Source organism: Centroberyx affinis, unplaced genomic scaffold, assembly GCF_046629955.1.
Source record: "Centroberyx affinis isolate AG114_WGS23_722 - 3 ecotype Tasmania unplaced genomic scaffold, CSIRO-AGI_Caff_v1 ptg007912l_1, whole genome shotgun sequence".
In the NCBI taxonomy this organism is placed as follows: Eukaryota; Metazoa; Chordata; class Actinopteri; order Beryciformes; family Berycidae; genus Centroberyx; species Centroberyx affinis.
In genome coordinates this window covers 133,445-155,255 of record NW_027283970.1, presented here as the reverse complement: position 1 = coordinate 155,255, position 21,811 = coordinate 133,445, and the positions used below count along the sequence as shown (strand labels likewise).

Below are 21,811 nucleotides of genomic sequence, written 5' to 3'. Positions count from 1 at the left end.
GTAGTGGTCAGATTAGTTGTAGTAATAGTAGTAGTTTAGTAGTAGTAGCAGTAATAGTAGTAGTGGTAGCCATAGGAATAGTAGTAGTAATAGGAGTAAAAATGGTAGTAGAAGTAGTGTTAAGAGTGGGATTAGTAGTAATAGTAGCAGTAGTAGTAATAGTGATAGGAGTAGCAGTTGTTGTAGTAGTAGAAGTAGTAATACAGTAGTAGTAGTAGTGGTGGTAGTAGTAGTAATACAGTAGTAGTGGTGGTAGTAGTAATACAGTAGTAGTAGTAGTGGTGGTAGTAGTAATATAATAGTAGTAGTAGTAGTAGTAATAAACGTGTTGCAGTGTTACTACTAGTAGTAGCAGCATTTATTCAGCACCTTTGTCATGGTGATACAATGCTCTTTACATGTAATGAAATAACAAATAAAGTAAGATGAAAAATTAAAATGCCCATCATGAGTAAAAACTGAGTTACTGTAGAATGAAACACACGAACACTTTGAGAGTAAAACAGGTAAATCAGATTATATACTGTAAAGACTGTCTTCAGAAGTGTTTTAAGAGGCAGTTTAAAAGATGACAGTGGTTTTGCAGCCTGGTCACACTACAACCAACCAGTCCTGCAATACTATCCAGATCACATTGTCATCCAAAACCAGTAGATAGAAGCTGTGACATTATGATCAAAGGCCTCTTATGTACTGTGTGTGTGTGCGTGGAGGATTGGGCTGACTGTTTAGTGTACAAACAGATACACAGAATAATACACAGGTGACACAAAGCAGACAAAGTAAAGGCGGCACAGTAGGATATGGAAATATTCCCATATATGACTTAAACCTTACACGAGCCAGGTCCTGTTTTAGAATCGTCTCCTCCTTCTGTTTAAACAGAGGAGTGACTCCTCTTCATCACATTATATCTTTGAGTGATGTGGCTTATATGTAATACCTAGAGCCTGGATATCGTAGGAGGTTGTTGATACACGTCTTCATAATGCAACATGATATATAGCCAAGAATCTGAACTTAATGATCAATCCATAATACCGTATGAAAAATGTTATTATCCAGTAGAAAGAGTGGCAGACATTGAAAAGTCCTCTTTCATGCATTTCTTCTGCTTCTTCTTCTGCTGCACAAAATGACTTCTTATACAGTAGTTTTACAGTACAATAAACCTGAAGCTCAAATGTCTCACATCTGACTAGTTACCAGAACTTTCCTCATGATTTCTAACCAAAAACTAGAACTTTCCAAACTCTTCCTCTTTGTGAGACTTATACAATGCTTGTATTCCTACATCGATAGGAGATTGGTATAATTTTGTATTTCTCTCAACACCTTATGTGGCCTAATTAGGTGTTAATTGGGTGATTTTTGGTTTGCTTAATGAGCGTCTCTTGACGTCCCAAACCGTTTACAGAGGGAGCAGAGTAAATGAGCAGAGCTTTATGTTTTGACACTGGGATGTAAACAAACTGAATCCCCCCGGGCATGCTGGGAAAGCTGCTCTCATCTCTACAGGGAAACAACTGCATCCTCTTCTCCCACGCCTTCATACAGTATCTTCCTGCTCTGCTTGGAATTGAACGGCTCCTATCTTTATAGAGTATTTATATCTAGGTTGTTATTCTAGAAACACAGGATTATTGTGATAAGGGCTGCATACTTAATTGTGTATAATCATATATTGTGATTTTAGTTTCTAAAATTATAATTGTAGAATTGTTGGCAGTATTAAAACATTTTGTTTCATTTTGTTTAGAATATTTGTTCATGCTGAAAATGGTCAAGATGTTGGGATTAGATTTAGATAATTTTGTTCCTGATATAATTATTATTATGATCAACTATTATTACAATATCTAGCAAAATAATCTGGATTATTATTTTAACCATAATTGTGCAGCTCTACTTGTTGCATCTATTATCAGCTCTCTGTGGCTCTGACCTGTGTGATTTTTGCTTGTAATGTTGGAATCTAGGAATTGAATCTTATTCTACTGTTATAGGTGGAAGCAGAAACTGACGATGAACCACAGAGAATTTGTCACTTCTGTTGGAAACGCTGTTTTTAAACTCATATTTAGGACACTGGAGACACTGTCAAATTTGACCTCTGCCTTTTCATAAACAAGGAAATTTGGGGAAATTTCCAAATTTCCTTGTTTATGAAAGGCAGAGGTAAAAATGTCTCTGTCTCTGTTGTGGTGACGGCACTGGAAAACTCTTTTTTTCAACAAGAGACAGTAGCAAATTTTCTAATGTAACACTGAAAATGTCTCCAGCTGTGATGGCAGTCTCCATTTCTTTTTTTGGGATAAAATTGTTTACATTTTGCAAAGTGATGCACGCACTTTGGTTGTGTATTGGAATCACTTTTCCACCAATCATCTGTAATCATCTGTCTGCAATTTTCTGTATTTTTCCCTAAAGCTGAAAGGAATGTCTCTTGAGGGGCAAAAATAATAATGAGAACAATTTCTATGTTTTCTCTCCTTAGCTTGAGTGTGCATCCTGACATGGTTACCATAGCAACGGGACAAGTGGCTGGAAACTCTAAAGATGGGAAGGTACTGTGAACATCGACAGTCACACTTGTTCACTCACCGTTAAATAATACTACAACTTTAAGTGTGGTTAAAAAAACAAAGCTACATATTCAAAAGCAGCAGCAAAATTGTGTTTTTATGTTTTTTTTCTTAAAACCCTCTTGCAATTTAACTTCTTTTCCTCTTTTGTTGTCCTTTCACCTTTGTCCTTCAAAGAAGAAAAATTATCCATGTTCAAAAACCAATGTTCAGTCGTACTTCATCTCCAATTTTCTGTTTAATTCTTGTATCAGTGTGGATAGTTTCTCTTCTCAGGTCGTCACACACTGTTGGTTCTCTGCACCAAATGAGCTTCTCTAACTAGCTGAGTTGAGTGTGTTTTATTTCTCTGATGTGATGTCCTGTGTGTGTTCAGCTGCTGGCTCCTCATGTTCGTGTGTGGGACTCTGTGAGCCTCAACACCCTGCATGTGATCGGGATGGGTGTGTTTGACCGGGCCGTCACCTGCGTCGCCTTCTCCAAGTCGGTAAGCCGCTTCACATCCGGTCGGGTTACAGAGGATTTTACAGGCTGGCGCTGAGGCCGGATTCACTGTGGACAGTTCAGTTAGATAATGACTGGGGATTTACAAGTGAATCAAAGTCTGAGGTCTTTCAATTAATTTCATGTCTTTATGTCTGCGGCGGGGTTGGGGTCGATTTGTGTTATAGCAACTGATAAAGTAATAACTTGTCAAAATGTAATTGTCCCGCTAAATTCTGTAAAAATGTAATGAAACCTGATATTGTAATGTATTTCTGGATAATGTAATATATATGTCATTGTATTATTAAATTATTACTTTAACCGGCATTTATCACTTCATAAGGGGTGTAACATACTTGTAACTGAAGTAATATTGACTAATACTGTAATGACTGAAGTGCTACATTATTAGTCAATATTATTATTACATCATCAGTTATTTACACCCCTTTCAAGTAATAATCACTGGTTAATGTGATAATGAGATGTTATTCATTACATCAACAGCTCTTATTACATGTTGGACCCATTTAGATGGACATTTTTATCACATTTTGACATGTTATTACATTATCCAGCATTTATTTCATTATCAGCTGCTAGATGCATCCAATTCACTCAGTTCAAACTGTTTCAATTTTAAATCCAAATTGCCATTTGGTGGATGTTTTTATCCAAAATATCTTAGTTCCTGAGTGAATGAAAATGCTGTTTGCATAATGATAGAACATTTATTATTGGATATAAGAACCTTTTCATGGCAAAAGATGTCCAGATTTTGAATTTTCATCACAGCTCACTTTGTGAATTGACTGAATTGAAAATGCACTGATCCCAACTGTCACCTGGAGAGTACAGTGCACAGAGGCATTGATTACAAATGAAACATCAGTTATAAACATGCATGATTTTGACAAAATAAAAACAACAACATTGAAATGTTTCTAGTGTCCTGTTGCATAGTGAAGCTCCAGCTCTTCTTCTGCTCCTCAGAACGGCGGCGCCTTCCTCTGCGCTGTGGACGATGCCAACGATCACATCCTGTCGGTCTGGAACTGGCAGAAGGAGAAGCAACTGGCTGATGTCAAGGTACTCTGACCCCTGACCTTTGACCCCTGACCCTGATCCCCTTGATACAACTGTTTCTTTGCAGATATTGATTCCTGGTTCTAAACTTTAAGGATCAGTCAATGCAGAGAACCAACTTGATGAATTACTTTTACTCAACAACATTGGCTTAGATTTTAATATGATTTTAATATTATAGATATATTCTGTTTAGAGCACCGACTTGGTCTTTGTTTACAATAGAGAAAGATGCTTTACTCCTCATGCCTCCTGTCTCTCCAGTGCTCCAACGACTCTGTACTGGGAGCCGTGTTTCACCCAATGGACGCCAACCTGATTGTGACCTGTGGGAAATCTCACATCAACTTCTGGACCATGGAGGGAAACACGCTCACCAAGAGACAGGGCCTGTTCGAGGTGCGGACAAGTGCCTCCTTAACCTCCTTTATGAGTTTCGCTGTCTTCCGGAAATATCACAACACCCTCCTCCCAATCTCAAATCAACTCTGTTAACTCACACTGTGGTGAAAAATCGGTTGTCATTTGCTGTCTTCATACCATGTCGGTCACCAGAAGCCCCCAGGGTTCCCGAGGGCCTTGACAGTCATTGAAAATTGGTGGATTTGAGAAAAATACAATAAGGCCTTACATGTTTTTTTTTTTAAATAATGGTTCAAAAAGGAATATCCGCACATTAGGTCTTCATCAGTCTTAAACTACAGAAAGTGGATATTCCTTTTTGAACCACTGTTCATGACTCTTTCATCCAGCACACGTCTGCTACCACTTGTTTTAAAACAAATGCATGGCCTTTAACTTGTGTAAATTAGACACTGGTTCACATAAGTAACACTCTTTGTCTCACTCTCTGTCTCTAGAAACATGAAAAGCCAAAGTATGTGTTGTGTGTGGCGTTTGCTGAGAACGGAGACGCCATCACAGGAGACTCCAGTGGAAACATCTACGTCTGGGCCAAAGGTAGAATCCAACCTCATCCTGCTGCTCCAGAGGACACTAGACAGTTTAACTTTCACCCAGTCGCTTCATTTATTAACATATTTATACGTTAAATCTCCAAACACTGAGAGACTGGTTGTTCACTGTAATATGAAAATGTCATTGAACACAGCAGTGCTGTTCTCCTAGGAACTGCATGAAAGAATGAAGAAATGTTGCTGACCACACTGAGAACTTAAACTTCAGAAAGTGGAGAGATGAAGTAGTGAGAAAATGTGGAAAGGACATGAGGATGTTGTGAGAAGTGAAAGTGAAAACAAACTTAGTGCATACATGGTTGCCAGCTGTAAGGATCTTGGAAAACAAGTTTTGAAAAGCAACCTGAAATGATAACAAAAAAAAAAAAAATCTAATCACCAATAATGGCTCACTACTACAGCTTAACAACTTATGATACTGCTAACATGTACTTAACAAGCTCACTATGGGAACATCACATCCTCAACAAAGGATTAAGCCCAGGATGGGTAAAGTACAACAGACAATATGCAAAACCTAAATCAAACAAGCTAATGTTATAAAACTATAAACAAACATGTACGTCCTGAAAGGGATGATGTGGATTTGCTTCTTGCTTTTAAAAAACACTTGCTACAATACTACCAGTTTCTTTGCAAGAACAAGGAGAAAGGTATATGAGAAAGTTGATTTAGTAGTTGACTGACATAAATAAATAAGAATAGATTTTTCCACCATGTTGAGAAGGTTAAAGGTTATCACTGCATCATAACTAAGAAACTCAGCAAAATTTTCTTTCTGATTGACAGGTGGGAACCGTATCAGCCAGGTGGTGTCGGGGGCCCACGAGGGCGGGATCTTCTCTGTGTGTGTCCTGAAGGACGGCACTGTGGTGTCTGGAGGGGGGAAGGACCGCAGGGTGGTGCTGTGGGACCACGACTACAGCAAGCAGTCTGAGATGGAGGTGAGACGACTCAGCTGTCCTGGACACAACATGATGAGATGAACCTTATTAACCCTGAGGAGAGAGCGGGTTGCTGCAGCAGTAAAGTGTATGACAGCGGTTCCCTCAAATAGATATTAGACCATAAACAACATGGTAATCTAAAAAAAAGATTAAAGATGGATGACTTTGGCAAAAACTGCAACCAAGACAAGCTCTAACACTGTATTTAGACCTTAAGAGTGGCTGGCTGTTCGATGGCATCATAACACTTTTTAGTTTTTCTTTTTTTTTTTTTTTTTTTTGACCAAAGAATGAGCTTTTATTGTCATCTACTGTCTCTACCTTGTTGTTATAGTGTTGTAAGTCTTACTGGCTTTGAGTTCCTTGTCCTCCATGCTCACTTTGGTTATTATCATTTTCGTTTGCCTTTAGTAGCCTCTGTCACTTGTAAAGTGTGTAAAGTGTGCACTTTCAAAACAAATGCACTTTAAGCTTGTGTAATCAGAAGCGTGTTTTATGTGTGTCAGGTGGGCGAGTCGTTCGGTCCTGTTCGCGCTTTGGCTGAGGGAAAACCAGGAGAACTCTTCATAGGAACCACCAAGAACGCCATCATCAGAGCTGCCTTCCCTGATACACTGACTCCTATTGTTCAGGTACACACACACACACACACACACACACACACACACACACACACACACGTTTTATCCTAAAAGAAGTGCAAATTGGAGGAATTCCTTTGTTGTTTTCTCCATCTTTTTCTCCATCCCTCTCTCATTCTCTAATCCAAGAGTCTTATATAACTCAATGGACAACACTGACATTCATGCTAAAATTGTTCACACTCGCGGAGCAATAAGATGCTTTGGATAAAGCAGCATGTACTTTGTTACAGGGCCACACAGATGAGCTGTGGGGTCTGGACATCCATCCGTCCATGGAGCAGTTTGTCACCTGCTCCCAGGACAGACAGGTCCACCTCTGGGACACCAACTCCCATCAGCCCCTCTGGAGCAAGACCATCGAGGTGAGGAGGAGCAGGGTGGAGAACATTTAACCTTTTATTCAACCAGAAAGGTCACTTAAAGGGGCATTAAGTTATCTATGAGCTGTATTGCCCTCTATTGGCAACGAGTAGGAATTGCAACAACACTGATAGGACTGATCAGCTCCTGCAAGTTTCTGTCACAGGAGTCTTAAAACTCCAGTGGGTCGGGGGTCTTTGTTCCAAAACAGAGTCTGGGCTGGAAAGTCAGTTTTGAAAGCCAGAAATCATTATGGAGAAGTAATCGTTGAGTCATTGGTATTGATCAACAACCACATCAACCCCCCACAGATATATTATTATAGTAATTTTGTGCCATGGCAGAGTCAAATCTTACTTACTGCCCCTTTAAGAAAAAATACATATTTCCAAGGACTTAGGGAAAGAGGAAGTCAGTTCAAACAGTCCAAACAGTTCAGATGAAAACTGAAGGGCAATATTAGAATATGACAAACAATTGAATACATAAAGTTACAATTGGCAGCAAGCCACAGTAAGAAGATACAGTATATGTCTCTAATAATTAATGAAATAAAGTAACACATCCTCTCCTCCCCTCCTTGTCTCCAGGACCCCGGGCGTTCTGCAGGCTTCCATCCCAGTGGAGCTGTCCTGGCGGTGGGGACCATGTCTGGAAGGTCGGCCCTGATTACATGTCCAGTGTAGCAGCCCGTTACAGATGTTTTCCCCCCAACAGATACATTCAGAAACTAAACAGTAACGTCACAGTTACAATAAAACAGTTACATAAGACACCAAGTAATAAACTTCCTAAGGCAATGACTGTATAAAGCCATAGATTGTATAAGAGGCATCAGTGAATCTTGGCGGTTTGCTCCGGTAGAACAGTGGTTCTCAACGTGGGGTCTGTGGACCACCAGGGGTATTTGACGGGGTTTCAGGGGGTCCACAGCAAATGGATGAATTGTTAAACTTCAGCATTATTTCAGTTAACACAGTTAGAGAATGTAGAAGAATTACTATTTTGATCATAGTTTCACTGTTATCTCTCTATCTACAATACAGATAGTCATGGAATTCTGGACAAAATCACATCTAACAATAAAAATATTCTCAGATTTGGGTCTGAGAGACAAAATCACATCAACTGGTCCGTGGCTCTAATGTGGACTAAATTAGGGGTCCTTGATATGAAAAAGGTTGAGAATCACTGTAGAACACATTTAACATTAGAACCATGCAAAGTTTGTAATTTAAATTACGGAATAGGTCTCTTTTTGCGGTAGTATTTAAAGAAGTACAGTATTAGTATGTAAAAATTAAAAATGGGTACATGGTACAATACAAACAAAAAAAACATGGTACAGTAGTTACAAATACTGTTATTATGCAGTAGTACTCCTACTGCTATAGATTCTGCAACTTCTATTACTGTAATAATCGTAATGGTAATAATAATTAGAATATTTGCATACTTCTTCTCTTCACAAACATCAGATCAGATGTATCCAAGTTGTTTTTGTTGTTGTTGTTTTTGTTTGTTTTTTGATAGGGAAACATTACAGGGAAACATTACATTACATTAGATGACATTTAGTCAATATTGAGTTTGTGTGTGTGTGTGTGTGTGTGTGTGTGTGTGTGTGTGTTACAGGTGGTTGGTGCTGGACACTGACACCAGGGACCTTGTTTCTATGCACACAGACGGCAACGAGATCATTTCCAACATCAAGTACTCTCCAGGTACAGAACTGTACACTTCATTCTGTGCAACAAACTACTGGGAGAATCAGATTAAACAAGCTGAACATCTTATCTTTTGTTTTCTATTTAATCATTAATCGGCAGCACATCTGTCTACACACAGATTAGCATACTGTGGCGATGTCACTGGTGATCTGAGTGTATTTAATACTTCCATCAGTTGCCAGACAGTTACCAGCATTGAACACAGTCCCACATTTACACAGGCCAGATCCAGTGTGTCCAGTCTGTGCATGTCACCAACCCAACAGCATAAAACACACAAACCCAACAGCTGTTATTCTTCCTCCACTGTGTAATGTTTCATTGTACTAGCTTTAGTTTTCTGCTAATAGAACCATTAACTCTTATCCTCCCCTGTCCATAGATGGTAACTTCCTGGCTGTCGGTTCCCATGACAACTTTGTTTACATCTATGCCGTGACAGAGAACGGCAGAAAGTACAGCCGCGTGGGGAAATGCACTGTAAGTATATATGATAATTCACTTGGTGTATAAAATATGAGGACCACGTTCCTAATATTGAGCTTCATGTCTCAGTTGTCTCAAAGCTTAAACATCCTTCTTTAGCCTGGCCTCCCCTTCACCTACAGCTCTCTTACTTGACTGAAGTTGACTCAACAGGTGAAATCAAAAAATGGATCATATAGCTTTCACCTGGATTCACCTGTTCTGTTTCTTAGTTTTGTTGGAAAAAGCAGGCGATGCTCACATTCTGTACAACTGTGTACTTTATTGACCCCTTTAGTTTAAGTTCTGCATCATAAAAGCATCAGCTAAATGCTTAATGTAGAAGAAAAGGTTCCTTCAAAATTGAGAGAAATGATGAGGAAAAAAATTATTGCTGGCACAGCAGTAAAGCACATTGACTGTTATCAAATTTTCAACAAAATGGATAGTGTTTGGAATGAATGAAATTTGGTAATTTTCCAGTTAAAAGATTACATGCTTCTCTAAGGATTGAGTAAATTCTACCACCCATGGTCTTATGAAACCCTTTAAAACCTCACTGGATAAACTCTAAAATGCCTGATGGTCAGTCTGAAAAACACACTGTTTTTCATGTGTGATCTGTTTCAAAGGAAATTAACACTGATTCTCCCTCTTCCCCAGGGCCATTCCAGCTTCGTCACCCACCTTGACTGGTCGGCAAATAGCCAGTACCTCGTCACCAACTCAGGAGACTACGAGATCCTCTTCTGTAAGCCGCCTCCTTTAGTGGGCACAGTTCTTACCAAGTCTCTTGGCTCTGTAACTGGGTGCATGTTGACATAATGAACCCCCTAAACAACATACACTCCCTGATAATGGTACACAGCCAGCAGTCTACAGTATTAATACACAAATCAAACACGTTTTGCAAGAGCCAAGCAACAAATTATAACACACTGGTCACAGCCAGAGATGTCCTCCATTTTCTATTGGCATCTAATGTTGAGATCACAACAGAAATCATGTCTTCTGTTTTACCTCTGTCTTTCACACAAGGAAACATGGGCAGTATGAGGGATTTTTTACAGTTCCTCATAGTGTAAACAGTATTGTGCTATTTACGCTTCATGCATGTTTTAGTACGGCTGGCCAATATGGACAAAATTAATGTCAATAATCATAAGAAATGACTTCAATATTGATATCTGCTAATATACAGAATGCAAAAACACATGTTAAATAATCAAGCTAATGTTCATCACATTGGTGATATTATGGATGATAAAAGTGCCATTTTAAAAATAATATTCCCCAGTTTCAAATCTCAATTTTTGAGATATTTTAATTAGTATTTGCTTTTTATTATTCATTTAGACAGCAGAATTGTGTATCATGATAACTCAATATCATTATTTCTTCATAGTATGATTCCATTGAAAGACGATAAATGATTGTATGGAATCATGCCTTGCCCTAGTTTAGAGTCATGACTCGTATCTTCAAAATGTTTATAAATGTACACGTGACACGCTGACTGTTGTTGCACGCAGTACGGAGCCTGATGGCAGCCTGCTTGTCTTGTTTCAGGGGAAGCGTCCAGCGGGAAACATGTGACCAACATGGACACTGTGCGCAACCTGGAGTGGGCCACTTCCACCTGCACTCTGGGCTTCAGCAGCTTCGGTGAGCCGCGACTCACTGTTCATATTCAGTTATGCTCTTATTCATATGTGATTTTCCTCACAATTATATTTTGATGCGTTACCACCAAGGTATGTGAGCTCACCACCCACCTGAACCCCCGGGCCACTCCTCCTCCTTCACAGATTGGTCAACCACTGAATTATTACATTCACATTTCAGCATTTAGTTGATGTTCTTACCCAGAGCAATTTGCAATGAGTAAAAGAGTAGGAAATTTCGCACGTTGGCAGCTCCAAATGGCAGCGAGAGGTATCTGTTTGAAAAATGTTAACTTCAATACTCAGAAATCCTGTAGTGCGAGGTCAGGAAACGTCACACTGCTTTATACCAAAGAAACCAAAGAGACGAGAGAGGAGATGATCTAACGTTGGTTAGTCCAGCTTTCTCTGGACGGAGCGCTGCTCACTGCTGGTTAGGAGACAGTTTGGATTTCACTCTCAAGTTTGGATTCATCACTTTCGTCGCAAGTGTCCATACCTGACACCAGAATTTCATTTGGGCAAACAGGGTGAATCTACAGCATCTCAACAAGTGGAGATGGGACACTCTTCTCTGTTGCAGCAACACTTTGTGATTTAGGCTGATGACACGGGTTGAGTTTTTTTAACATACAAACCTTGCCGAGTGCAGCTTTAAATTCTTAGATTGCCAACATTACAATAGTAAGGGCAGTAATGTGCATCTGATGCGTCATGAGTTGTGAACTGAAGGGAGAAGTGATCATTTTGCATTCATGAAAGTGGAAGTTTGATCAAACCACATCTCAGCTTCTTGTAGCAGCCGGAAAGAGAATGGGAAGGGAAACCTGATGTTTCTCTCTCTCTTTCTCTCTTTCTCTCTCTCTCTCTCTCTCTGTCTCTCTCTCTCACCCTCTCTCTATCTCTCACCCTCTCTCTCTCAGGAGTGTGGCCAGACGGGGCGGACGGTACGGACATCAACGCCGTGTGCAGGTCACATAACGGCTCCCTGATGGCCTCTGCTGACGACTTTGGCAAAGTGCACTTGTTCTCCTTCCCCTGCTCTCAACCAAGGGTCAGTCACATTCAGTCCTCTAACTGTGGGTCTATATTATTAGCACTTCTCGGAGAGTCGTGTGGCAGTGTTACTGTTTTTGTATGCATATATTTAGTGCTATTATATTGATATTTTTGGTGTCATGTGTTTTCAGTTTGTCCCTTGGGCATATTAGCGATTAGCTCTGCTCTACTCTAGTTTCCTCCAGTTGCACAGACGTTGACCTTTTCCACTTTTCAGCAGAAACAGGTCCAGAGCAGAAAGCCGTGCCTCTCTGCCTCGTCCTTCCTCCCTGTTCTGCCTACATTGTGATTTTAATTTACACAGTGAAACAAAATGCAACATCAGCAATGGTGACAAAAGACTAGCAGGGTTTCAGTTTGGGACCGGGCCAAGTCCGTAACGCACACAGTTCCCACCAGGCTTTTCTTTTGTGTAGCGTCACGCTCCATAGAAATGCCTTGAGACGAGCTTAATGTCCCCTCTGCTCTCAATCAAGGTTAGGCCTGTTTTATAAAGTTAAAGTCCTGGTTCCAAACCACGGCTGTGTAAACTCCAGTTGTAAACTTAATTGTCCGTTTAGACAAGCTGGCTTCCATTTACACAGAAACTCAGAAGCCACAAATAGAGACAACATGTTCTTAGGTTTTTAGACTCTCTTGCACTGAACCTTGTCTGCAGGGTTTTACACAAACTATAAGCCTACTACCAAATGCAAGTTTGGTTGGTGCTGATGCAAAAACTGGCAGAATATATATATTTTTTTTTTCAAAACCTGCATTCAAACAATTATCCAAGGTTTGAATGTTATAGATCCAATTTGTTTTCGTTATTTGAAATGATAGAAAGATGGAAACTAGATGAGACCCCATACATGTTGTAGGAGCACAATAGCTGGTCTTATTTATTATTATATATCAGCTAATGGCAGTTGTCTCCTCTTCTCTTCTTCTCTGTTACTACATCCCTTCCTCCTCTCTGCCCCGCCCCCTCCACAGGCTCCGAGCCACATGTACGGTGGCCACAGCAGTCATGTGACCAACGTAGCCTTCCTGCACGACGACAGTCACCTGATCTCCACCGGCGGGAAAGACACCAGCGTCCTGCAGTGGGTGGTCGCCTAGGCAACGCCGGCCTCCCCGTCTCCCGGATCACCACGGGCGGGGAAAAACGGCGTCCTCTCTTAACCCCCGTCAGCCCTTCACTGTTTCCTCCTGCCCACCGGAGGGCAGCACGTCTGTGCCTATTACAAACAACCTGACCAACAAAACCAGATGTCACACCAGACCAGGCAGAGCATGAGAGTGTTGTATCTCTGAAATAAACAGAATATCAAATGTAGCCCTGCAGTTTGTAATAGAGTGGAGAGAAAGCACTTGTTGCCATGCAGGAAGTGAATCCTACAGGTTTGGGGCCATTCATGAACTGAACTGAGAATGTACGGGAAATTACAATTCAGTTCCTGGAGCTGGAATGTGAATGTCACCCAGCTATTAGGAAATAGAATTGAATTCCATTAAATTCCTTCTTCTAAGAGAATTTGTCTTGACTTCCTAACATTATAAATCAAACATTATGAATCAAATAAAAGACATGTATGGATTACGATTGCATGTTCTGCATCAAATACCAGCTAAAAGGTCCCTTTAACATTTTGTGATATTCAGTATTGATAATATATAACACTATGTGTAATCTCAGATATGTGGTTAAAAAAATAAATAAATAAATAAACATGGAATTTCCCGGAATTTCATCTAATTAAATTAAACTTCCTGAAATTCCAATTCAATTCCAGTTCCTCAGTTGAATTGGAATTGATGAGTTCCTTCATGAATTGACCCTGACCCTGGCATCCTAACTGCACCCAACCCCAAAAACCATCCTTCCTTTGCTATCTAACAAACCTTAACCCCCCCCCTCCCCTCCGGCTGGCTGCTGGTGGTGGTGACTACATGGTAAACTTGGGATGACAATGACCTTAGCATTAGTCCTAACTAACCGTGCCTAAACCTTAATTATCTCATCCCCGTCCCTTTAACCCCTTTGTCCTCTTATCTTAAACCTTTTCATCCCTCGGCCTGGTTACCGAACCTTAACCCAAACCCTGAAGGTGAAGATTGTAATTATTAAAGATTGTTGTCGGAGATTGTGAACGGTATGACGTGTCTGTTCTGTCCCAAGCCTCCCATTTAGCCACCTCCCCCCGGGCTCCTGTGTTTCTGATTGTACTACTACTGTAACTGTACTGTGCTGAGGAGGCACTAGATGGCGCTACAATGCAAGAGAATTAGCATGTCCGAGGCCGCCCTCCTCCTGTAGATGCTGTTAATGTCGCAAAAGGTCTATAGAGTAAATATATATTATGCAGTATATCCGAGTGGCTGTGTTATTTTAATATTTAACTATAACAATGATGGATGTTATTATTATTATTATGGTTCTTGTGGCACTTTTGGCAGTGGACAGAAGGGTAATGTAGGCTACTGTACTGTAGAAGTGAGCGTAAGCTTTGCCTTCTTCTGTTTTGTTAATAAAGTTTTTACCCAAGTACTATTAAGTGGAGAGGTTTTGGCTCTTTTTTTTTTGCTCGTATCATCTAGTTGATGTATGGCTCATGACTTTTTATTTATTTTTATCTTTTATATGTGCCTTCCTTTAGTCTTTAATCTCTTTTGTTACATATTGTTTTATTTGTTTCCCCCTTGCTTTTACTTTGGATTTTTACTTTGTATACAAATCACTTTGCGCTCAATTCCTGAGGCGGCTATACAGAAACTGAAGTAGTAGTAGTAGTACTAGTAGTATTTAAGAATAAAAACAACAGGGGGAGAATAGGGGGGATTTTCCTGAGGATGTTGTGGTGACTTCTATCTATTGACAGTCAACAGCGTGTGACGGTTAGAGAGAAGCATGTTTGTGACCAGAAGGTCTCTGGTTCGAATACCTGGAACAGCCAGGAAAAGGTCAGGAGGGTCAGGAAGGTCTTATTTGGGAAAACAAGACCTTCTCTTCCCTCCGGCAACAACAGGACTGGAGGTGCCTTTGAGCTTCACTTCACTCCCAGGTCCTCCAGTGAAGACGCTCAGTGGGCAACAGTGGAAGACTGTTGTTGTGCAGAGAAGCTCCCAGGTGTGAATGTGTGATTGTAACCCTCCCTCTGTTGCCATAAGTAAGCATGCATGCTTGGTCATCTTGGTTAAATAACGGTTAAAGGAAAAATCCACCCTACACTGTTAAAAACAACTGTCGGTGATGTATGCGCTTTGCATTTCTGGGCCTATTTTGTTGTTTGCTGGTGTATTTTTTTTTTTTATTCCTGTGGATAACTGGAGCAAAGTCCAGATGTTTTCCAGCAGCTGCAATTTTGAGAGCAGAAAAATGTTAAGCTTCTTATTAGAGCCGCCATTTTGCACCAACATTCATCAATCATACAGGGAGAAATCCATCATGGAAGAGGAGAGAGACCAATTTGTCAACCCACAGTAGCCTCAATAGACCAGAACACAATGCAGCTACAAGATACCTGTGTTTTGAGTAAGGGGCGACTCTTCTTCTTTTTCTTCTCTGGAAAAACTTGCTTGCTTGCTCTTGATCTCGCTATCACTATCTCTCTCTCCACCTGCACCTATAACCCACAGCTGAATGCAACAAGTTCAGGCCCGTTCTCTCTGGGTTGTTGAAAGGCATTCTGGGAAACGTAGGACATCACTAGCTGAAATGGAAGTAGATGACGCAGGTTGAAGGACAAGTGGGTACAATAAAAAAAAAAAAAAATTATAACACTTACAAAAGTTATGTATTCCAAGAGTTACAAAATAACTCCTGGATTACATTGAACTTCACAGAGTACCTGATGGTGTGTTTCTCCTTTAAAAGGAGGGCAGGAGGAGGACAGGATGAAGAGAATGAGGTCAGGGCCAAGGAGGAAGACTGGTACTCATCACATGAATACCAGCCGGTAAGCAGGGTCAGGTTGGGTTAGTGTTGTGGTCATGAGGGTCTGTTTCCTGTCAACACCACTTGGGTTAGGGGAGAGGAGGTGGAGGAGCAGTGAGAGGAGGAGGAGGAGGAGCGGGGAGAGGAGGAGGAGGAGGAGCGGGGAGAGGAGGTGGAGGAGCTGGGAGAGCGGGGAGAGGAGGTGGAGGAGCAGGGAGAGGAGGAGGAGGAGCAGGGAGAGGAGGTGGAGGAGCGGGGAGAGGAGGTGGAGGAGCGGGGAGAGGAGGAGGAGGAGCGGGCAGAGGAGGTGGAGGAGCGGGGAGAGGAGGAGGAAGAGCGAGGAGAGGAGGTGGAGGAGCGGGGAGAGCGGGGAAAGGAGGTGGAGGAGCAGGGAGAGGAGGTGGAGGAGCGGAGAGAGGAGGTGGAGGAGTGGGGAGAGGAGGTGGAGGAGCGGGGAGAGCGGGGAGAGGAGGTGGAGGAGCAGGGAGAAGAGGAGGTGGAGGAGCGGGGAGAGGAGGTGGAGGAGGTGGAGGAGCAGGGAGGAGGAGGAGGTGGAGGAGCGGGGAGAGGAGGTGGAGGAGCAGGGAGAGGAGGTGGAGGAGGAGCGGGGAGAGGAGGTGGAGGAGCGGGGAGAGGAGGTGGAGGAGCAGGGAGAGGAGGTGGAGACGCAGCGAGGACCCTCAACCTCCACACCGTAAACAACAACTTTAAAGGACAGGGGTGGTGAGGAGGACAAGAGGAAGGAGGTTTGTAGGGACTCTAATCCTTTAAGACTCTGTTGCTGCTGGTGCAACCCAAACAGGCTTAAAGGGAAATCCACCTTCAGATACTCGTACGATGTTAGATATCAATCTGTTCAAAGCACCAGGAGTTATTTTGTGATGAAGTCATGTTATTTACTTTTTTGATGTACCCACTTTCTCTCAATCTGCTTCAGTTAGTGATTTCCTACGTTTCCCAGAATGCCTTTCGACAACACCCAGAGAACAAGCCTGAACATGTTGCTTTCAGCTGTGGGTTACAGGTGTAGGTGGAGAGAGAGACAGAGATAGCGATAGCATAGCAATAACAAGTTTCTCCAGTCGACAAAAAGTGAGCTTTATTCAAAACACATCATGTCTTTCAGCTGCATTGCATTCTGGTCTCTCTCCTACTCCTGTGGGTAGAGAAATTGGTCTCTCTCCTCTTCTATGATGGATTTCTCCCTGTATGATTGTTGAACGTCTCTTGGTGCAAAATGGCGGCTCTAGAAAGAAGAAGCCCTCGCTCTTTGATTCTGAGGGACTGACACCAAAACCTGACGTTTACCGCTGATGTTTTAGATCCAGAAACATTTTCTCCTATCAAACTCCATTGTAGCTGCTGGAAATATCTGGACTACAATTTGGCCAGTTATCCACAGGAGGAAAAATACACCAAAAAAACAGTGGATTTTTCCTTTAAAGGTTCATGGGTTTGTAGAAGCTTTTAGGAACCTCAAAAACTTTCCACAGCAGAGGTTTTGTTTTTGAGAAGTTGGCACTAGCATCCTGTTAGCAATTCTTAACAATGCTAGTAAAACTTAGTGGGGAATTACACCTTTCTCTCAACATTGCATGCAAGCTATTCCATTTACTTCCACAGTCTGAATCTGCAATAAATAAACAGGAATTGTCTTGGTAGCATTGGTGACTTTAACAGCATTTACTGACAACATACATGGTACAAGGACAGCAGGACCTCACATACAGAGCAAAGGAACTGTGCAAGACATACGATACCCTAAACTTTAACACAATAAACACCAACCTTTAGGACAAGGGTGACAGGGAGGACAGGGAGGACAGGGGGGACATGGAGGAGGATCCTGACCCTCAAAAGGGTGAAATATTGTTTTGTCACTGTTTTCTGGTATTTACAGGGTACAGTTACTGGAGTTTGTCCCTCCTACAGCGCAGGGTCATGCACAGTGCAGTTGGTGTAGTTTTGGGTGCAGGCGGGGCTGTAGCTAGGAATTATGGGCTTGATCCGCAGGAGGGGACTCCAGGTCAGGAGGGGACTCTGGCCCATTTACTGATCAATTATTTGGCACATCCCGAATTACAATTAAGGCTTTGGATGCTAACCGGCTGTCATCACCAATAGTCCCCAATTCAAAATCTGCCTAGGGAGCACATTTCTTTTTTCCCCACAGCGCAGCCGAGGGCATCAGGAGCCAAATTCAGGTCAGGCAGTCAGTCATACATCTGTCGCTTTGTTAGATGTCGCTTCATGAGATGGCCTCTAGAGGGCGTCTTTGACTAAGAGTTGGCCTCCTGCCGATGGGCTAAATGCCACATTGAGTCCCACACAGTGAGCCCCACTCTCCACCGATTTACCTGCCGATTTACAGACATCTACGTCTTCTGCTGCCCTGCAAACTTTAACGGTAGGTAACGTTATTACCTGTGGTGTTTAAGTGATGTTAGTGGAATTCAACACATGCACCGTGGGACTGTATAGGATCTGTAGCCTACTTGTTTAGTCTACACAGAAAAAAACAAATTTTATTCATGCTTGTTCCATTTTTATTTTCCACAAAGAAAGTAGTATGTTTATGTGGGACACAGGACTTTGATGTCTAAAATGAGTCTCTCACTTTTTTCACCTATTTACAATTATTGATAAATGTGTTATTTTCTTTGTTCCATTGGCATAAGTTTCCTCCGACCGGATTTCAGTGTTAGACTTGTTCAAACATTGTTTGCGTTCGTTCATGTGCTAAAAGTCTGATGTTCACACTGTTCCTCCATACAATGGCAGTGAATGGAGAGAGAAAAAAAACATACAGTAATTCTACTGGAGCAACAGATAACAGAATCACTGATCTTGGGGTTTTATCATGGAGGAAGATACACAACCCAAGATACTAGGCAAGGCAAGGCAAGGCAGCTTTATTTGTATAGCACATTTCATACACTGGGGCAATTCAAAGTGCTTTACAGAGTGATAAAAATACAGTAAAGGTAAAAGATTTACAATTAAAAAGTGCAAAAGTACAGACAAGAGATACAAAAGATAAAAGACTTAAAAAGTAAACTAGTGCAGTTCAAATCAAATGAGATAGAAAGATGAAAGAACACAACAAATACAACAAATACTCCCACTTTTAGATGCACATTGTGAGTGAACCCATGTTTTCTGTACTTTTCTTTTCCCCTGTCCTTCCTGATTCTACTCTTGATCTACTACCAAAGTTCAACATCACTTTAAAGGCACTTCGGCAAAAATGATGCGTACTGTAGCTGTAACATCAACCGCCCTCCAGTAACCAGCTCATATGTGCAATACACTGACCGATTCAAAACCATGACTTTATCTCTAGTTCTATGCTAATCAGCCTCCCAGAAAAAAAACACACTTGTGTTGCTGATGCAACCAACATTTCAAAAAGTGATAAAGGTGATAAAAGACTTAACTTCGCCATTAGTGTTATTTTTAGTACTGTGATCTGCCAGCACCATCTATCAATATGTCCTCCTTCATGTATTTTTACTCTTTGCTGCTGCAGTGACCCATTTTCCTCGCCGGCATCGTTACAGTTTCTCCTTATCTCATCTGTTAGGAAGGAGGATTTCACAGCAATCTCCAAAACAATCACAAGCATCTTTGCCCTTGCATGCTTTCTGTACTTCCTTTCACTTTCTCTTTCTCTCAAGCGGGAAGGCGCAGTGCTGCTGTTAAATGATCGTCACATTATCTTGAGTCGAGAGAGACAGACTGTAAAAGAGAGAGGGGAAGGGAGACTGAAGGAGAGGGGATTTGAAGGTGACAGTATTTATTGTCTCAGGCAATAGACATTTTATAGTTGGATTGATGCTTGTAATGTGGGACTGAGGAAGACTGTGATGGTTAAGGCACAAAACAGGAAGAGGTTCTGTTCTTCCAGAGCAAACGGAGCTAAAGTTTTCAGAGTTTCTGGCAGCAGATGGTGGAAGGAGGGAAAGGAAGATGGAAAAAACACTTCCAACAGGTTTATACTGTTCAGGGAGGGGGACAAGGGCAGGAAGCAACATCCTCTGTTTTTGGGGTTTATGGGAACTGTGGTCTTAAAGTCATACTGAAATGAAAAATGACTTTTTTTTGGCCTTTTTAGCTCACTCTGTCATACCATACACCTACTTGACAATTTATGCCAAAATATGTAAAAAAAAAAAAAGTTCTTGTATTTTTATGTCAAAATCTCATTACTTTTACTTCCTGGAAAACAGAATCTTTAGTGGTGACATCATTGTGTACCAGGAGGCATAATAATAATAATAATAATAATAATTATTATTATTATAATAATAATAATAATAATAATACAAATTCTAACCAATAAAACATCACATATTTTTGAACAATCCCACCCCTGACATCAAATAAAACTGCCTTTCTCTCCCTAACTGATCTCCCATTGGTTTATACTTTTGAATGATCCCTCCCTGCGTTATGTCCCGCCCCTAACATCCTGTTTCAACAGGAAATACATCACATTAAGGAAGGAAGATGCTCTCAAAATGCCGACTTTAATCTTGAGAAACACTCGCACTAACCGTACCACTGGTGCAGGACAGAGGCTAACAATCGTCTCTCAAGCTCTCATTTGTTTACTGTAATTATACCAAGTGCAGTGCAGATGTAACACCAGCTACCCTCTGATCGATGCTGGGTATTGACCCGACTTCCTAACGAGGATCATTAAAGTTTCATCTCATCTCATCTGATCGAACTGACAACCTTTCTCTTTGATAGAGCACAACCAGTTACTGTAATTCAGCGGCACATTCCACAGCGTCGTATTTCTCCTCCGCTTTCATACAAATTTTCATCTAAGACTAACACAAACCCTGGGATGATATCTATGGGAGATTTATTACAAACAAATGTTTATCCACTTTCCCCTCAGTTACCAAACAGCTACTGGAGACAAACACGTTGTCTAGAGCAGTTTCTAGGCTCGCGTCCAGTCCTGATGCCTTCTCAGACAATCAGAGATATCACTGAATATATCATTTTTTGGGGAGTAATTTTACCTCATAAAATATACAGAAAAGGCCTTATCAGTATTTACGATCTGGATACTGTCTTTTTCCCAGAAAATTCCCCAGGAAAAAAAAAAGAGATTTAGTGGCTTCAAAAGATCTTTGCTTACATGCTTTTTGAAACCAAAGAAGAGTTCTGCTTGTGCATTACCTTCTTCACAGCCTCTTCTTAGATTTTCTAGCCCCGCCTTTAGCTAAGCTAATATCCCATCTCTGCAGACCAGATTTGATGCAAATCACTCCAGGAGTGGGCTGTGATTTATTGTTTGAGCAGTCCACTCTCCTCGGCAGTTTTTCTTTATTGAGACAGTAGGAAAATGGAGAGGGCTACATATCAGAGGAGATTACTGCAGTCATATTTTGTCTCAGTCGGATCAGCAGAGTAGCAGAATATGTTTGACATAAATCAGCCCACTGGACAGGAGAGGACTAATGGGGAGATGAAGTAGCAGAGACATAAGATCCCTTACTGATTTCACCAATTAAAGGAATAATCCAAGCAGTTTTCATGTAAATAAATGCCAGTGCTGCTGCTCTCGATCTCTGTTTCTTATAAAACCGTATGACTCAACCTATATCCAGTACATGAAAGCTTTTCCATTGTCTGTTCTAAACACCTCGTAGGTCTTTCCCAAGGAAAAATCCTCTAGCGCACAGGAAGTGATGCGTTTTATGTTTCCGGTTTGTTTGGAATAAACAGAAGAAGAAGAACTGGGTAGTTAGCATGAGCAGCAATAGCCACCATGACAAGAACAGACAAAGAAAAGAGAAACTCAAACTGCGTCAACAGAAAATCCAAGCTCTTCCCACTCTGTTTGATTGACAGGTGATCTCTGGGAAGTGCAGT

At 41.3% G+C, this 21,811-nt stretch overlaps 1 protein-coding gene across 1 annotated transcript; it reads left to right on the top strand.

Annotated features, from left to right (window-relative positions):
• Window positions 1-2,502: 2,502 nt before the first annotated feature.
• On the top strand, window positions 2,503-14,526 carry eml2 (EMAP like 2). The gene is made up of 15 exons (XM_071514059.1): window positions 2,503-2,567; window positions 2,962-3,072; window positions 4,065-4,160; window positions 4,422-4,556; window positions 5,018-5,117; window positions 5,924-6,078; window positions 6,588-6,713; window positions 6,956-7,087; window positions 7,676-7,743; window positions 8,721-8,809; window positions 9,198-9,295; window positions 9,944-10,031; window positions 10,850-10,945; window positions 11,868-11,998; window positions 12,979-14,526. The coding sequence occupies exons 1-15, from the start codon at window positions 2,517-2,519 to the stop codon at window positions 13,102-13,104; spliced, it is 1,602 nt and encodes a 533-aa protein (XP_071370160.1). The 5' UTR covers window positions 2,503-2,516; the 3' UTR covers window positions 13,105-14,526.
• The last annotated feature ends 7,285 nt before the right edge of the window (window positions 14,527-21,811 follow it).

Bases quoted from the DNA above. Each gene is read 5' to 3' on its own strand.
- eml2 (XM_071514059.1), top strand. From the start codon at position 2,517: ATGGTTACCATAGCAACGGGACAAGTGGCTGGAAACTCTAAAGATGGG. The intron at 8,810-9,197 runs GTACAGAACTGT...CCCTGTCCATAG, and splicing joins CAACATCAAGTACTCTCCAG to ATGGTAACTTCCTGGCTGTC. The intron at 9,296-9,943 runs GTAAGTATATAT...CCTCTTCCCCAG, and splicing joins GCCGCGTGGGGAAATGCACT to GGCCATTCCAGCTTCGTCAC.